Source organism: Danio rerio, chromosome 22 (assembly GCF_049306965.1).
Source record: "Danio rerio strain Tuebingen ecotype United States chromosome 22, GRCz12tu, whole genome shotgun sequence".
NCBI classification, from domain to species: Eukaryota; Metazoa; Chordata; class Actinopteri; order Cypriniformes; family Danionidae; genus Danio; species Danio rerio.
The window spans coordinates 30,216,076-30,231,777 of NC_133197.1; the positions used below are offsets into that span (position 1 = coordinate 30,216,076).

The 15,702-nt window shown below is 34.2% G+C and overlaps 1 protein-coding gene across 3 annotated transcripts in view; it reads left to right on the forward strand.

Annotated features, from left to right (window-relative positions):
• impg2b (interphotoreceptor matrix proteoglycan 2b) overlaps nt 1-13,966 on the forward strand; it is a 42,942-nt gene extending 28,976 nt beyond the window's left edge. For 2 of the 3 annotated variants that reach the window (XM_021473520.3, XM_021473521.3), the window contains 4 exons: nt 4,804-5,005; nt 8,445-8,524; nt 12,996-13,051; nt 13,137-13,966. In XM_021473520.3, coding sequence (XP_021329195.2) covers nt 4,804-5,005; nt 8,445-8,524; nt 12,996-13,032 — 319 coding nt within the window. In that variant the 3' untranslated portion in view covers nt 13,033-13,051; nt 13,137-13,966. Of the gene's footprint in view, nt 1-4,803; nt 5,006-8,444; nt 8,529-12,995; nt 13,052-13,136 lie in introns of those variants that run through there. The other variant, XM_068219012.2, reaches the window with a different exon arrangement.
• The last annotated feature ends 1,736 nt before the right edge of the window (nt 13,967-15,702 follow it).

Genomic DNA, 15,702 nt, shown 5'->3' on the forward strand with positions numbered 1-15,702 from the left:
CATAATTGTTGTTTTTTATTGGACAACTTAATTGTTTTATGTTTAATCCACTTAAATTAGTAAATAAGTAAATTCTTTTATGTTTTCTCAACACAAATTGTATCCATAGTCAATTGATAATATTAATTGACATCTACCACCAAAAACACTCATAATCAGCAAATTTTTTCTTGACCATGAATATAATCTAATGAACACTTGTTGACAGGTTGTTGCCCAGTTTCTTACAGTCACCAGACCTGCTGTGAGAAACCATCAAATGAAGTGTGACTGACCCCAACACAGAGCCTTGGAGAATACATATGCTATATTTTATGGCACACACGTGTGTGTTTGTTTTTATGGCTTTGTTGTACAAGCGAGCCAGAACACACAATCTGTTCTCGCTGGTCGTTATGAAACAAACGCTCTCAGGCAAGTCATGTGCAGGTTGGATCAATTATCTTTTAGCGAACAAGTTGTTCGTTTCGTCCTGAACACCCATTGTGCATCTGTGCATCAATACAGTGATATCAGCTTTTTATATCCGTTGGCTCTAGAAAATATTAGTTTCCCAGAGAAAGATCTGGACACTTATTCCACTCTGGATAACAGCTAAGCATGCCTAGATTAGATACAATATCAAATAAATTATTATTTATTCTATGGACAATTTTGTGTTTGTCAATTTTTTGTACATTTTACTCAAGCCAAAAACTACTTTTAGACCAGTTGATTTGGGTCATAAGGAGAGCTAAAATATAACCTAAAGAGTTATTATTATTATTTATTATTATTTTTATTGTTATTATAATTGTTATTATGACCATTTATATATTTAAATTTATTTAAAATCAACAAAACAATGTCAACAATAGTTTATTGTTCATAACAAAATGAAAGTCAAAATGAGTGTTTTATTGATTCACACATTGTGAATTGTTTACTGGTTCATCATAATTGAAAATAACGTAGTAATAATAATAATAATAATAATAATAATAATAATAATAATAATAATAATAATATTTGCTGCTGGAAGGGCATACGCTGCAAAAAAACATGCTAGATAAGTTGGCGGTTCATTCCGCTGTGACGACCGCGGATTAATAAAGGGACTAAGCCGAAAAGAAAATGAATTAATGAATTAATGAATAATAATAACAATAATGATTTATTGTTTATAACCCGGTGACGTGGTGGCGCAGAAGGTAGTGCTGTTGCCTCACAGTAAGATGGTAACTGGTTCAAGCCTCAACTGGGTCATTTCGCGTTTTTGTGTGGAGTTTGCCTGTTCTCCCTGCATTTGCGAAGGTTTCTTCTGGGTCTTCCGGTTTCTCCCACAAAGACATGCGGTACAGGTGAATTGGGTAAGCTAAATTGTCCGTATAGTGTATGAGTGTGAATGAGTGTTTATGAATGTTTCCCAGAGATGAGTTGCAGGTGGAAGGACATCAACTGCGTAAAACATATACTGGATAAGTTGGCGGTTCATTCTGCTGTGGCGACCCCAGATTAATAAAGGGACAAATCCGAAAGGAAAAAGAACAAATTATTATTATTATTATTGATATTATTATTATTCTCACCATGTATGTTTTTTAAATAATTTAAAAACAACATCAACAATAATTTATTGTTCATAACCCAAAATTACAATGAAAATTATTTTTCATTTATTGAGTATTCATTCTGAAATAAAATAAAATAAACTGTCTGGTTGTTTACTGGGTCATCATAACTGAAAATAACTTTTTAAAATGAATTAATATTATTTATTGTTTATAACCCAAAACCATGTTTTGTTAGCTAATTTATTCATTTGCTCATACCTTATTTTATTAATTTAATTTATTTTGAACAATAATTTATTGTTCATAGCCCAAAATAATAGTTAAATTGATAGTTTTATTAATTCGCACATTCTGTAAAATAAAATAAAAAAATATTTACTTGACTATTTACTGGATTATCATAATTGAAACAACAACAACAACAACAACAACAACAACAACAACAACAACAACAACAACAACAACAACAATAATAGTAATAATAATAATAATAATAATAATGATAATAATGAATAATTAATTGTACCCAAAATCATTTATTTGTTACCTGGTTTGTTAATTTATTTATTCTTTAATTTTGTAATCTAATTAATATTCTTGACTCTAGTATAATAATAATAATAATAATAATAATAATAATAATAATAATAATAATAATAATGTTATTATTGATTAATAATTATTTGAGTGATGGTTGATCAGTTAGTTCATCATAACTCAACATGATAGCAATAATAAGAATAATACTTTGTTTATTTACTTATTTAGACCAATTGAAGTATCTTTTGCTTCTACCATTTAGATTTCGAACACAATGAGAGCTAAAAAATTAACCTAAAGAGTTATTATTTCTTCTTTTTATTATTTTATTGTTATTAGAACTATTATCACCTTTTATTTATTTTAATTAATTAATTTAAAAACAACAAAACAATATCAACAATAATTTATTATTCATAACCCAAAATGATTGATAGTGTTTTATTGATTCGCACATTCTAAAATAATATAAAATTTAATTTCAAATTTAATTTCTTGATTGTTTACTGGCTCATCATATTTGAAAATGACTTAATAATAATAATAATAATAATAATAATAATAATAATTATTATTATTATTATGATTATTTATAGTTTATAACCCGAAATAATTATTTTTTTAGCAGATTTGTTCATTCGTTCCTTCGTTTATTAATTTAATTTATATTCTTTATTGTATAATAATCAATAATCAATAATAATAATAATAAAAAAAAATAATAATAATAATGTCAATATTATTTATTACTGATTATTTGATTGATCATCATCATAATTCAAAATGATAGCAATAAAAACAATAATACTTTGCTTTGTTTATTTGCTTATTTAAAGTAATTAAACTATCTTTATATTATTATATATATTATTACTTTATGTTATATCTCTATATCTATTCACCTGTAAACACACACACACAGATTCGCGGGGGCGCACAGGGAGATGCTGTCAGGCGTGAGGCTTGACGTAACGTCTCTGCAGAGGATCAATGAGTGATCCTGATCAACAGAACACTGGGACAGAAGAGCACTGAGCCGCTCTCACTCGCTTCAGATAATCCACTCACTTTTTCCACAGCTTCACAATCTAACCCTGACAGATATAAATAGAAAGCATCTCCTTTACCAGCATTCACTTATTTTCTTATACACCTGGAGATTTGCTTACTTAACTGCAGGTTTAAAGAAATAACATTTAAATTTTGTCATATTTACTCTTAGTTGTTATAAACCTCTTTGAGTTCCTTTTCACACTAATGAGATTTAATAAAAAAAAAAAAAAAATTTAAAAGAAAATTAGCGATGAATAAAGGATTATTTTTGCGAAGTTATTTGCCCAAGACTAAATAAATACTAGAAAACAACTTAAAAATGTCTATGATATACAAACTGAATTTATTTACCACACCTGCCTATTTGTATATATCCATAGGTATTTAGTTAATAAACTAACCATAGATACCTTAAAGCTGGTTTTATGTATTTATTTAGTGTTGTGCAAAGAACTGCACAAAAATAATATTTTATTCATCAATAATATGTTCTTGTCGATTAAAACCTTGCTTGTGTTTGAATCTGGTTAAGTACAGTTCTACAAAAAAGAAGAAAACTGTGTAAAATCAAGGTAAATGTGATTACAGTGCATTTTTCTCTTACACTGGCTTTTAAAAACACTAATGGTTGGGTTTAGGTAAGGTTTTTTTTCATTGGTTCGCTAGGTACTGAAAAACTTGGCCCTCTCATGGACCTGAATTAAAAGAACTTGTATCTGAAACAACAAAGCAGACCCTAAGTCAGTGGTCCCCAACCTTTTTACAACTGTGGACTGGTCAACGGTTGACAATTTTACTGCAGACTGGTGGGGCGTTGTTCAACCATCAATCATTTTCTCAAAGAATGACAAGTTGACAAAACATTGCTGCAGCTCTGATACAAGTTTTGTACAAAATTACAAAGCACTGCAGTTTTTGAGTTTTCTATGTTTGTCTGAGATAGTTAGTTGACCGAAATATGTTCCATACAAGCTGAAGCTGATTGATCAGTTCTTGTCACATAATTTGAGGTGCGTTCGCGGCAATCATTTAACTGCAAAAATCTGCGCACCTCAATCGGAAATAATAAACCTGCGCAAACTCAAGTTTAAAAAGATGCAATATGCAAACAGCCCCTAAAGGATGTCATCATTAACGATCTCCGGCAGTTGATCTTCTTGGACAAACTTAGTGGAGCCTCCTAATTTATAGACAAATCTATTCTTTGGCAGTTTGTAGTCCTTCACTGGGCCTTTCCCCATTAGCAAAGATACTTTCCAAAGACATCTGTTTCTCACTCGTTTTGCAGCTTGTCGGTTAAAATTGGGTGCTCAAGTGACCTAGATGTAAGAGTGAGAATAGTCATTTTTCAGAATAAATGAATTTTCAAAATAAAAGACCGTTCAGACTCAGATAATGAATAAAACGGAAATAATTAATGATTTCTTGTGCAGCTCGGTAAAAGTTGTTGAGGACCACTGCCCTAAGTAACTCATTTCAGATTCGCAAAAATGTAAACAGCACCCTCTAGTGGATTTGTCATCTAAGACATTTGCAACAGACACGTATTTCCAATGAGACTAGGCTGTGTGCCTTTTCTTCCTTTCAGCAAGAAAAATCAATTACAATAAGTTCTTGAAGCTGGTGTCTAATCTGACTTGTATATTTTTTTATACAGATATGCAGAGAACTTGCCATCTCTAGAAAGAGCCACCAAGTACAACCCGATGTTTGAAAGTGAAGTGACTGCAGGCCATAATCAGTATTATCGGCGTTACCCAGAAGCTCCGGCATTCAGCACGGGCAGCACCGAGATCTCCACTGACTTCAGCAGCGAAGAGATTCGTCACATCTATCAGAACAGTGAACTTACTAAAGAGGTGAGGACACATTTGTTCTTATTGTTTAGTTGTCAAATTATCTCTCGCATGTTAATAGCACAGCTTTTGAAAGTTGCATTGAATGTTTTGTGAAATAGAATTTTTACTCAAAAAATAATTTTTATTATAATTACTATTTCATAATTAATGTAACTATTCTATGTCTATTTTCATATGAATTTGTACAATAAAAAAAGAATAAAAACAAGGCTAAGCGTGAGGTTTCACAGCTACTGTAAATCTATGAAAGGTGCAATCAGCTACCTCCAAATACCTATTAATTAGACCACAAATGAATGTTAGAGTAAAAATAGATACAATTGCCGACAACTTTTCAGCTTAAATAATCTTTCAAAATTGCAGTAATACAGCCAACAAAGCCAATAAAAGCACTAAGCTTTTATTAATTGTTACTACAATAGTCAAAATTGGCAGTGGATCAAAATATTTATTATGACATTTCTAACATCATAAACACCAATAAAAATGAATTCATTCATTCATTCATTTTCTGTTTGGCTTAGTGCCTTTATTATTCTGGGGTTGCCACAGCGAACGAACCGCCAACTTATCCAGCACGTTTTTACACAGCGGATACCCTTCCAGCCGCAACCCATCTCTGGGAAATATCCATACACACTCATTCACACTCATAACAATTTGGCCTACCCAATTCATCTGTTCCCCATGTCTTTTGGACTGTGGGGAAACCGGAGCACCCGGAGGAAACACACGTGAATGCAGGGAGAACATGCAAACTCCACACAGAAATGGCATGCTATGTGTTCTATTATAATGTTATAAAATAATATAAAAATAAACTTTTATGAAAAGTTTTGACCCACTTCAAATGTTGTCTATATTTCACACAATAGTTATTTAATATGAATTTGTAAAATGAGATTAGTAGAAAAAAATATGTTGGAATTTTTTTAACAGTTAATATTTTTTCCAGAAATGTAACTACTTCACACAACACAGGTTCATTCTGGAAATGTAGCCCTATATACTGTACATTTCTGGAGATTGTGAATTATGTAGCTAGAAGTACGTATGCTGGATTTTCGTCTTTAAAACAAATGCTACGGGGACGCTGTTTCTTTTTTGCGTTTACCAGCTGACCGCTTACCTCCTCATGGACAGCTCTCCTGCTGTTACCAGTTTGACCAGTAGCCCGCCATCTACGTTGGCAAAGTTGACCACGACGACAGGGTTTGAGTCCAGGGGCCTTATGTATCAACGCTGCGTACGCACAAAAACTTTTGACGGCAGGTTTTACACTCAGAATCGCTCATGTTTGGATTTACTACTGATGAAATGAATGTGAGAATGTGCGTTGTTCCACGCCAACTTCATGCCTGGCGTAGGTGCATTTCTTATGTGTGTTTGTTTTATTTCCATTGGCGACTCCTAGAAGCAATTGTGTTAATTGCACACTACAAAGTATTTTTGAGCCGTGCAATGGCAGCTGACAGCTGTATGGGACGAGATCATCCGCATGTCTAGCAGGTATATAAGGTTTCCATACCATACAGTTGACCAGCCAAACATTAAAGCGCAACTTGCAGCAATTGTCGGTTTTCCCAATGTAATCGGAGCTATCAACTGTACGCACATTGCTATGAAGGCGCCATTTGAAGATGAATTTGCGTATGTGAATCAGAAACATTTCCATTCAATAAATATGCATATAATATGTGATGCTCAAATGCGCTTAACATAATACACACACTTATTAATGATTCCTACTTGCGTTCCTCGTGATGGAAGAGTAGACAAAATCTGATATGTAGTGGTGGAAAAAGAAGAATGAGTTCATCAGACGCTGGATTCAAACCGCGTTCTTGAATGACAGTGTCAGAACATGTTGCCATGTGTGTTACGAGCTACGCCACTCACACTGCTGCTGTCCTCCCTCTTTAGCTTTGTTGTCTCTGCCTATCAAACGGGCGGAAATCACTCAACTACCTCATTTCAACGACAAACTTGCAAATAACACAGTTTTTCTCCAGTCTACCTCCAATAGGAGCACCTCCAATTCACATTCTGTTCAAAGTTTCTATATTTTCTTGCTTTTGCCATCGCTTTTTTGTTGGGTTTTGCCCAAGTAGAGTCATTAGCATTTTCATATGGGGGAGGACGCAGGGAGGGGTTTTGAGCTCGTGCATGTGCGCTCAGTTTCACGTTCATTTCGGATGTACAAAGAGAATATGCGTGGGATTATGCGTAGTGTTTCATACATCTGAATTTTTTTACTGCGTACGCACATTTACAGCTTTGTGCGTACGCAATGTTTTAGTATGAATTTCAACGGAAGTCTTTGTACATGAGGCCCCAGGTCAATTGGTGCTTTTTAAAACACTATTGATTGGGTTTAGAGTAGGAGGAGGGTGGGTCAGTCCATAAGTCAGTCAGTCAGTCAGTTTACTGCGGCCTCTGGTAAAGTTATGCGAGAACAGCAGGCCCGAATTGCACTCGCGGGAGATATTTAAGATTTCAAAAAGCATATACAGCGGCCTCTGGTGGATTCACGAAAACAAAAACAGCAAAACATTTACATCCTGGGATGTATTTGGTGCTCTCCAGAAATGTATATCGCGGTTCATTTTCAGAATGAGGCTGGGTTGACTTCACAAGCGTTTCGATAGCATTTCATATGAATTCATACAACTCAAGTTGTACACAATTAAAATTTTTGTGGAATAAAAATGAAAAATTACAAAGGTTCTTGTCTAAACTTAGTTTTTATACTAATACAAGCAAGTCCCCAATTTGCCAAATAAACACAAATCACATGCAATTAAATTTAACTAATGTTGAATTTTTAAGAAAATAAGCAGGTGCTATGGTACACAGTGTGCGTACAGCAGTACATCTGTGTGTTTATGAGAGTGGTCTGCTACATTACTTAATGTTTTAATAGCGCTCTCACCACATGTTTACATATATTCCTCAAAAACATTCCTAAAAACACTCCATGTCCTTCAACTGAAGCACCGTTCCCTGCAGCAATGAAACTGTCACAGCGTGCGTGACTGATATACATTCACAATGGAGAATATTCTGGCAGCACTGAACAATGGATATTTGTCAAGCATGTCCTTTTTGGAAAACAATACTTGATAGGTAGATAAATCATAATTCTTATGCAACGTTCAGAACCAAATGCGCTAAGCAGTTTACTTTCTAAGCATGAAACCTCTGGAGTTTTGATGTGACGGAAGCAACAGCAGAAGCTTAAACTTTTTGGTGTGAATGAAAACCAATTGCTGCATCAAAAAAAGGTGTCTGTAATTGAAGCTCACCTTTGCTCTGGATTTAGAGTTGGTCTAGACGTCTAGAGGTAAAAGAAGGGTCGGGGTGAAGAGGTTGGCTCTTTGTTATGTAACTGTCTATCTTCTTCCTCTCCTTCCCTTTCACCTTCCTGCTTTCACAACAGGAAATCCAGGACCGTATTCGTATTATAGAGCTTTACGCCAAGGACCGCCAGTTTGCAGATTTTGTCCGACAGCACCAAGTGTAAGTGTTTAAACCACCAAAAAACAAATCTATCTATCTATATGTCTGACTTTCCGTCCATTTATCCATCTATCCATCCATCCTTTCTTCCATCCATCCATCCATTCATTAATTTATCCATCCTATCTATCTATCTATCTATCTATCTATCTATCTATCTATCTATCTGTCTGTCTGTCTGTCTGTCTGTCTGTCTGTCTGTCTGTCTGTCTGTCTGTCTGTCTGTCTGTCTGTCTGTCTGTCTGTCTGTCTGTCTGTCTGTCTGTCTGTCTGCCTGCCTGCCTGCCTGCCTGCCTGCCTGCCTGCCTGTCTGTCTGTCTGTCCGTCCGTCTGCCTATCTATGTAAATGCATGATAACAGACCCAACGCACAACATTAGAATGTTCTGGTTTCCATATAACTTCCCACATAAATAATTTGGACAGTATTTGTTGACATACTTCTGATTGTCTCACAGAAAACTATTTTGACTTGTTCTTCAGTCTGTAAAAATAATCAAAACATGCTTTCATAGCTCTCTGTGAAAGTCTATAGTGAAATACATTCATGCGAGGATAAACAATTTACACTTTGAATAACAGACAAAAATTCTTTCAGAATGTCTTTCTTTATAGACTGCCATTGTAAGTCATTACTGTAAACACCATTCTGTTTGTTTTACTTCAAAAAACGACTGCATATCACAGATGCTGCGGACAGAGCTTAACTCATTTTGAACCTCGAATATTTCTTTAACATGCGCTGTGGCAGCCAGTAAGAGGCCCGAGCCAAATAACAGACTGCAAAACCACCAAATGCATCACTTACTGGAAAGCGAACTTCCCTTGTCCGTCAGTAAAGCATGACCTCAGCAGCACATAAAAGTAAATCAATAAAATCTATAGAACGGGGGTCGCCAACCTTACACACACGTGCCAGTGCTGGAGGGGTAACCATTGGCACGCAAGCAAAAACAACAAGAGAGATTCATGTTATGTGCACTTATTTTATTTAGTTGTTTATTTTAGAAATGGGTAATTCGCTTCTAGATGCCAAACAAGCTCCTGCAGTACTAGTTCAGCCTGCTTTATTCATTAAGAGCTTGATGTGAAGCCAAACACAAGTGTGATGGAATGAAGGACTGCTGCTCTCTCTTTCTTCATGCGACTTGATAATAGAATAGTTTTCTTTGTTTTATCTATCTATCTATCTATCTATCTATCTATCTATCTATCTATCTATCTATCTATCTATCTATCTATCTATCTATCTATCTATCTATCTATCTATCTATCTATCTATCCAGTGTTTGTCTGTCTATTCATCTACCAATCGTTATATCTTTCTGTGTATTTAAAGTAATAGAAAATATTTATTTATCTGTGTATTCCACCTCCTACAAAAACACCTGAAACAGCAGATTAAGATTTTTTTTCAATTGTAAGCATGTATTTTGGTGTCTTGTTTGTCCTATATTTATGTCTAAAAGATTGCCAACACTCACCGTATTCCATTTTGCTTTTAAATACTTATTTGTGACACATCACAGAAAAAAATGACAAAAGTTATATTTTAAAATATTCAAATATGTCAAAATTTATGAAGGCAGTTTAAGGACTCAAACTAGTGCAAATGCTCTCATCCAAAGACATCATTTTACACCAAATTGAAAAATGCCTTTGAATAATGTAAATGTAAATAGCAGAGAATTATTTCTTTTGCATTTGAAATATGTCTTTTCGAGACAGTCCATTTCTGGACATGAATTGAACTCTTTGTGCAATGTTAGTTAATACATCTTTAAAAGGGCTCAATGTTCTGAGCTACAATGCCATGGCAAGACAAATCCAGACAGCAGGCCGGCTCGTGGGTGTTCTACCTGTGCCAGGTGCCGTATAGAGTTCCAGACAGGTGGAGAGTACCAGACTGAAAAATTAACGCTGGTTAACTGTCATACCAGCTGCAGGCACAGGGCAGATCGCTCACTGTAGTTTGGAGAAAGGCCACACACACACACTCAGGCCAAAATCTAGTGAGTAGACGATATAGGAGGCATTATGGAAAACCTCCCAATGCGAGGCCCATTTCAAGCGATAAACTTTATTTACTGTAGTGTCCAAAAAACATTGAAAGTGGTTAAATTACATAAACAGTGCTATTTCACACATGTTGTTATGTTGGCATGTTCTTTGCTTAGCAACATACCCTATTAGCATGTATTGTACTAACCTTTTTAAAAAAATGCCCCTTATAGACATTCAAACACTAGAAAAACATAAAAAAAGAGGTAAAGGTACCATTTCACTCAGTATTTGTGTATGCTTTTTTTATTTCTAACCTAGTTCTAAGCATGTTGGTAGCTTTGCAACATATTAGCCTTTCCTTAATGCGTATAGTTTTAAATTGCCCCATATAAACAGTGAACTATTTCATTTAAAATATATAAATATAATCTTTTTTTCTGACTCTGACTTCTGATTTAGTTTTTTTATTTTTAGTGTTGCTTTATTAGCATCTCATGTGTTCTTTAGAAAAGTATTAAATTTCCCCTATTTCTATTAAATTATAAACTAATTTACCTAGTATTTAAATGATATAACATGTTAAAGATAAATAAAATAAACACTATTTTACACAAAAGCTGTGTATTATGTCTATTTGTAAGCTAACATTGTTGTTTCTTAGCAACATACTCTTTTTGTGTCTCCTGTGAGCTTTACTTGTGAAACACTCAAAATATGTCCACATAAGGATCCATTTACCAATTATAAAAATATGTAAATAAAATAAAGTGCTTTATGGTTTGCATATGCTATGTACCCCGTAGGCACAGGACGGCAACATGATGTCAGATTGGCATTGTACCCCAATGTTGTGAGGACGTTGAATTTTGTTTGTTAAGGAAAATAGGGTTTACGTCCGAACTTAACGTCCAGTTAACTTTAATGTCCAATGTTCAACCAAATATCAACATCTAACGATGTTACAGCTACGCGTTGTTAGGACATTCTATCTATCTATCTATGTATCTATCTATGTATCTATCTATGTATCTATCTATCTATCTATCTATCTATCTATCTATCTATCTATCTATCTATCTATCTATCTATCTATCTATCTATCTATCTATCTATCTATCTATCTATCTATCTATCTATCTATCTATCTATCTATCTATCTATCTATCTATCTATCTATCTAGACATTACCACTATGACGTTTATAAGATGTTGGATTTTGGTTGCCATATCTGACGAATAAATGTCAGTATTTAATATCAATATGCCGTTGGTTTAAGATATTGGTTCAACGTTGGATTTTGGTTATTTTCCTACACAACCTAAAATCAACCAAATATCAACATCTAATGATGTTACAGCTTGACTTTGTGTGGACGTTAACACTATGACGTTTATCAGATGTTGGATTTTGGTTGCCTTACCTCACGAATAAATGTCAGTAATTGAATTTAATGTTGGTTTGTAATGTTGGTTTAAGATGTTGGCTTAACGTTGGATTTTGGTCACTTTCCAAAACAACCTAAAATCAACCAAATATCAATGTCATTTTACGTCGTTAACGGACATTAATATAACATCCTTAGACGCTGGCTAGACATTTAATTTTGGTCACTTGACGTCACGATCTAAATCTAACCTAATATTAATGTCTTATGATGTTGTGTACCTGCTGGGTATATACATACATACATATATACATACTTCATTAGTTAGTTACAGGCTGTTAGCTTAGCAACATTTTATTAATGTCTCCATCAAAATGTCTATTGAATTTGTCTGAAAATTTAATTCATTTACTTAATACTCACATAAAAAAATACTATAGTAATTTAGAGTATATACTGTAGTGTTTTAGATCCATACTACAGCAAAGTGTATACAGAATATATTACAGTATTTGCAACTCTTACAACAATACCTGTAGTGAACCAATATACTGTGAAAAATACTGAAGTATGCTTTGATTTTTACTTAAGTAAACTGTAGTGTATTGTAATATAGTTTATATGTAATTGTAAAGAATTTAGTACAGTATTGTGTAACTTGTTTATATTATTATACTTGTAGTATTACCACAGCAACTATAGAATTACCTCATACTTTTCTATAGTATTGTTCAAAAACACTATAGCATTTACTTACTTTTTCATGTAGGTATGATGCCCATTTCGGCATTAGACTTTAGTTTGGAATAGAGCTCGATAATCGAGATGAAATGCAAGTGTACGTATATATACATGTAAAACAGATCATATAATACACGTCTAAAAACAAACTAAGAACATTATTTGGTTCTTAGATGCAAACTTGGCAGAAAATCTGCAGTTTGGAGCTTGAAGTCATCATTCAAGACAATAATATTTGACGTCCTGATTGATTCAGTGTCACATTAAACAAACTCTTTTACCTCAAGCTAGAAAAACTTTCTGTGTAACAAATACATTTTATTACTTTGTGTTCGTTTTTAGGGCGCTTGACGCTAGACGAGAGAGCTCTTCCAATTAAACAAGGTTGCAAACCCAAGGTATTTGAAATTGTTCTATTTTGCAACTTTGACATTATAATAATATTTATTGCGCCAGTAATTTTATTTTTTTCTCTCCCCGCAGACACTTGCCTTTTTTTCTTAAATGAAAGAAGCGATCTTCTGCCATGTTGGACTTTGCAGAGTATAGTTTTTGAGCAATGAAAAGGAACTAAGAATCTTTTCACTTATGAATATGTACACAACCATCACAATGATGGATCGTCAGACTTTGATCTAATTTAGAAAAACAATGTATCTGTAATTATGTTTACTGTTTTTACCAATGTCATGTTTTACTACTGCGTTGTCAAGGCCATATTCATAAACATATGTTAGTGACACACATTCATATCATCTGACCACAGCAGATCACACAAGCATATGTCTGGGCATCATGTTGGTTCCTCTCTCTTTTTTTAATGGAAAGCCTGTATTTCTTTCTTGTGGTTTTTCATTTGTCAGTGCCTTCACTTTGAGTGTTACTCTTCAATTTTATTTGCAATGTGGGACATATTTTATTGTGTCCCGAAACACGGACTGACTGAAGAGAGAACATTTCGCAATAGCTCTAGTATTTTAATGAACACAAAGAAGAGTAGTTACATAATTATGTTTGCGTCTGGAAATTGTGCGTTTATTTTGTTCTATTTTTGTGCTTTTTTGACTAAAGATGCTAAATTGATTTTCAATGTTTCTTTTAGGACTGTGTTTTGTGTTTAGTGACTCTCCTGCAATAGTTAATTTTTTCTACTTTTGTAAAACACTTGCCACACACACAAGTGTATTAAATGTGTTTAAACTAAATGTGAGCATCCATTATCACGACAGATTTCTGTATATTTTTAATATTATTACTTTCCACAATGGTGGTCACAGCACTTCTATTTTTCGAATAAAGAATAGTCCACAGTTTTCTGCCTTTAAAGCTTTTTTTTGTTGTAAATGAGTAACTTTTGTGCAATTAAGGTGCAACTGTGTACAGAATACATGGATTAGAACTCTTCGTTTGCAGTGAAGATTCTAGGGTTTAATGAGCTTTCATTAAGCAGTTTGTTTAAACGCTTCTTTTCATTTTCTTTGAAAAGCCTATTTAGATTTTCAGTCTGATTAACCCCTGCACTATGTTCAGGTACTTAAGATGATATTTGTGTCTCTGGCCAGACGCTTAACTGCTGCTAGGTGTCTGCCAAAGGCTTACTCAATGACAAGTTGCCTTATATACACTGGCTTGCACTGAATAGTGTGGCTATTCACCAAAGTTATTTAACTGATGCTTTTATCCAGTGCGATAACTTCCAAATCCTCTTGTGAAGCAGTCTTTACCGTGGGCGGAATAAACACAGACTGGTTAATAATATTAGCCAACTCAAAAATCTTTTGTCTGCAAACTGATCATAATCTATTTACTGAGGACTAAGGTGCTGTTTACGTTAGTGTTTTTGTTTTATTTTGGCGTTTTAGTATAAAAATGCTCCTCATGCAGATATTTCAGACAAACGAACCACATGCACATTATGGCCCGTTTCCACTGACTGGTACAGTACGGTACGTTACGGGTCAGTACGGGACATCTTTATAAGGCTTGCGTTTACACTGCCTAAAAGGTACAAAGGGTACCCTTTTGGTGGGCATTGTGTATGACAAAGTTTTAGTTGAAGTCATTCTGTCTTGAAGAAATTTCAAAGTAAAACTGTACGGGTCGTTCACATGTCATACGAGAAACACTTCACACAAAACAGATGCTTTTCAGATATAAATACTTGTGTATAAATGTTTATTACTAACCTTTTTATGAACATGATTTGATAATAACTGCAGATCAATGATGCAAAATAGCGTACTGTAACGACTGCAATTATATTAAATAAATAAATAAATAAATGCAACATATATGAGCACATACAGCCCCTTACAGTCGCTGATATGTTACATAAAAACTACACACAACATACATATAGTCCTTATTTGGCTTCAAAAACAACACAGAATTCGGCCCACAGTCAGTGCAAACCTCTCACATGTGTAATCTTCACCAGCACATGCAACCTCTGAAAGAGTGTAATTATGTCATTCTGAGTTCATAATGGTTCAAAAGGTGGTGATAAACATGGCAGTTTGTTCATAATTCAGGTTGCTGAAACAATTTGCTCCTGTGTTTTGTTAAACTTCACCTTTGTTTTTCCGCGCTTCACTTTCGCGTTTGTCCTTTTCTTTTTAGATAGGCTTGGATGCCGGAAGCACTTTATTAATCACACGCACGTTATTATCATCAGCTGAAAATGTTCCTCATTTTATATATAGACATGATCGCGAGCTCCCTGGAGATAACAAAACTGCTTGCGCTTTTAGAAAGCCTCGTAAAACAAAAACAGGATGCAGCAGATTTTGCTCTTCTTGGCTTTGTGGCTGTACATCAAGACAACAACAAGGTTTGTTTGAGCTCGGGTCATCCATGGCTCGTTATTATATGCATATAGTATTACGATGTAATGTCTCTGCTGAGTATTTAAAACATGACGGTTGTTTTTTTTTTTATTCTCCTGCTTCTACGAGTGACATTTCACTGCACTGTAAACCATTAGTGTTCAGGTGCCCATCTCTGCCTTATGGCACCCTTTAGGCATGCTCTTAGGAACCTTTTGACAGTG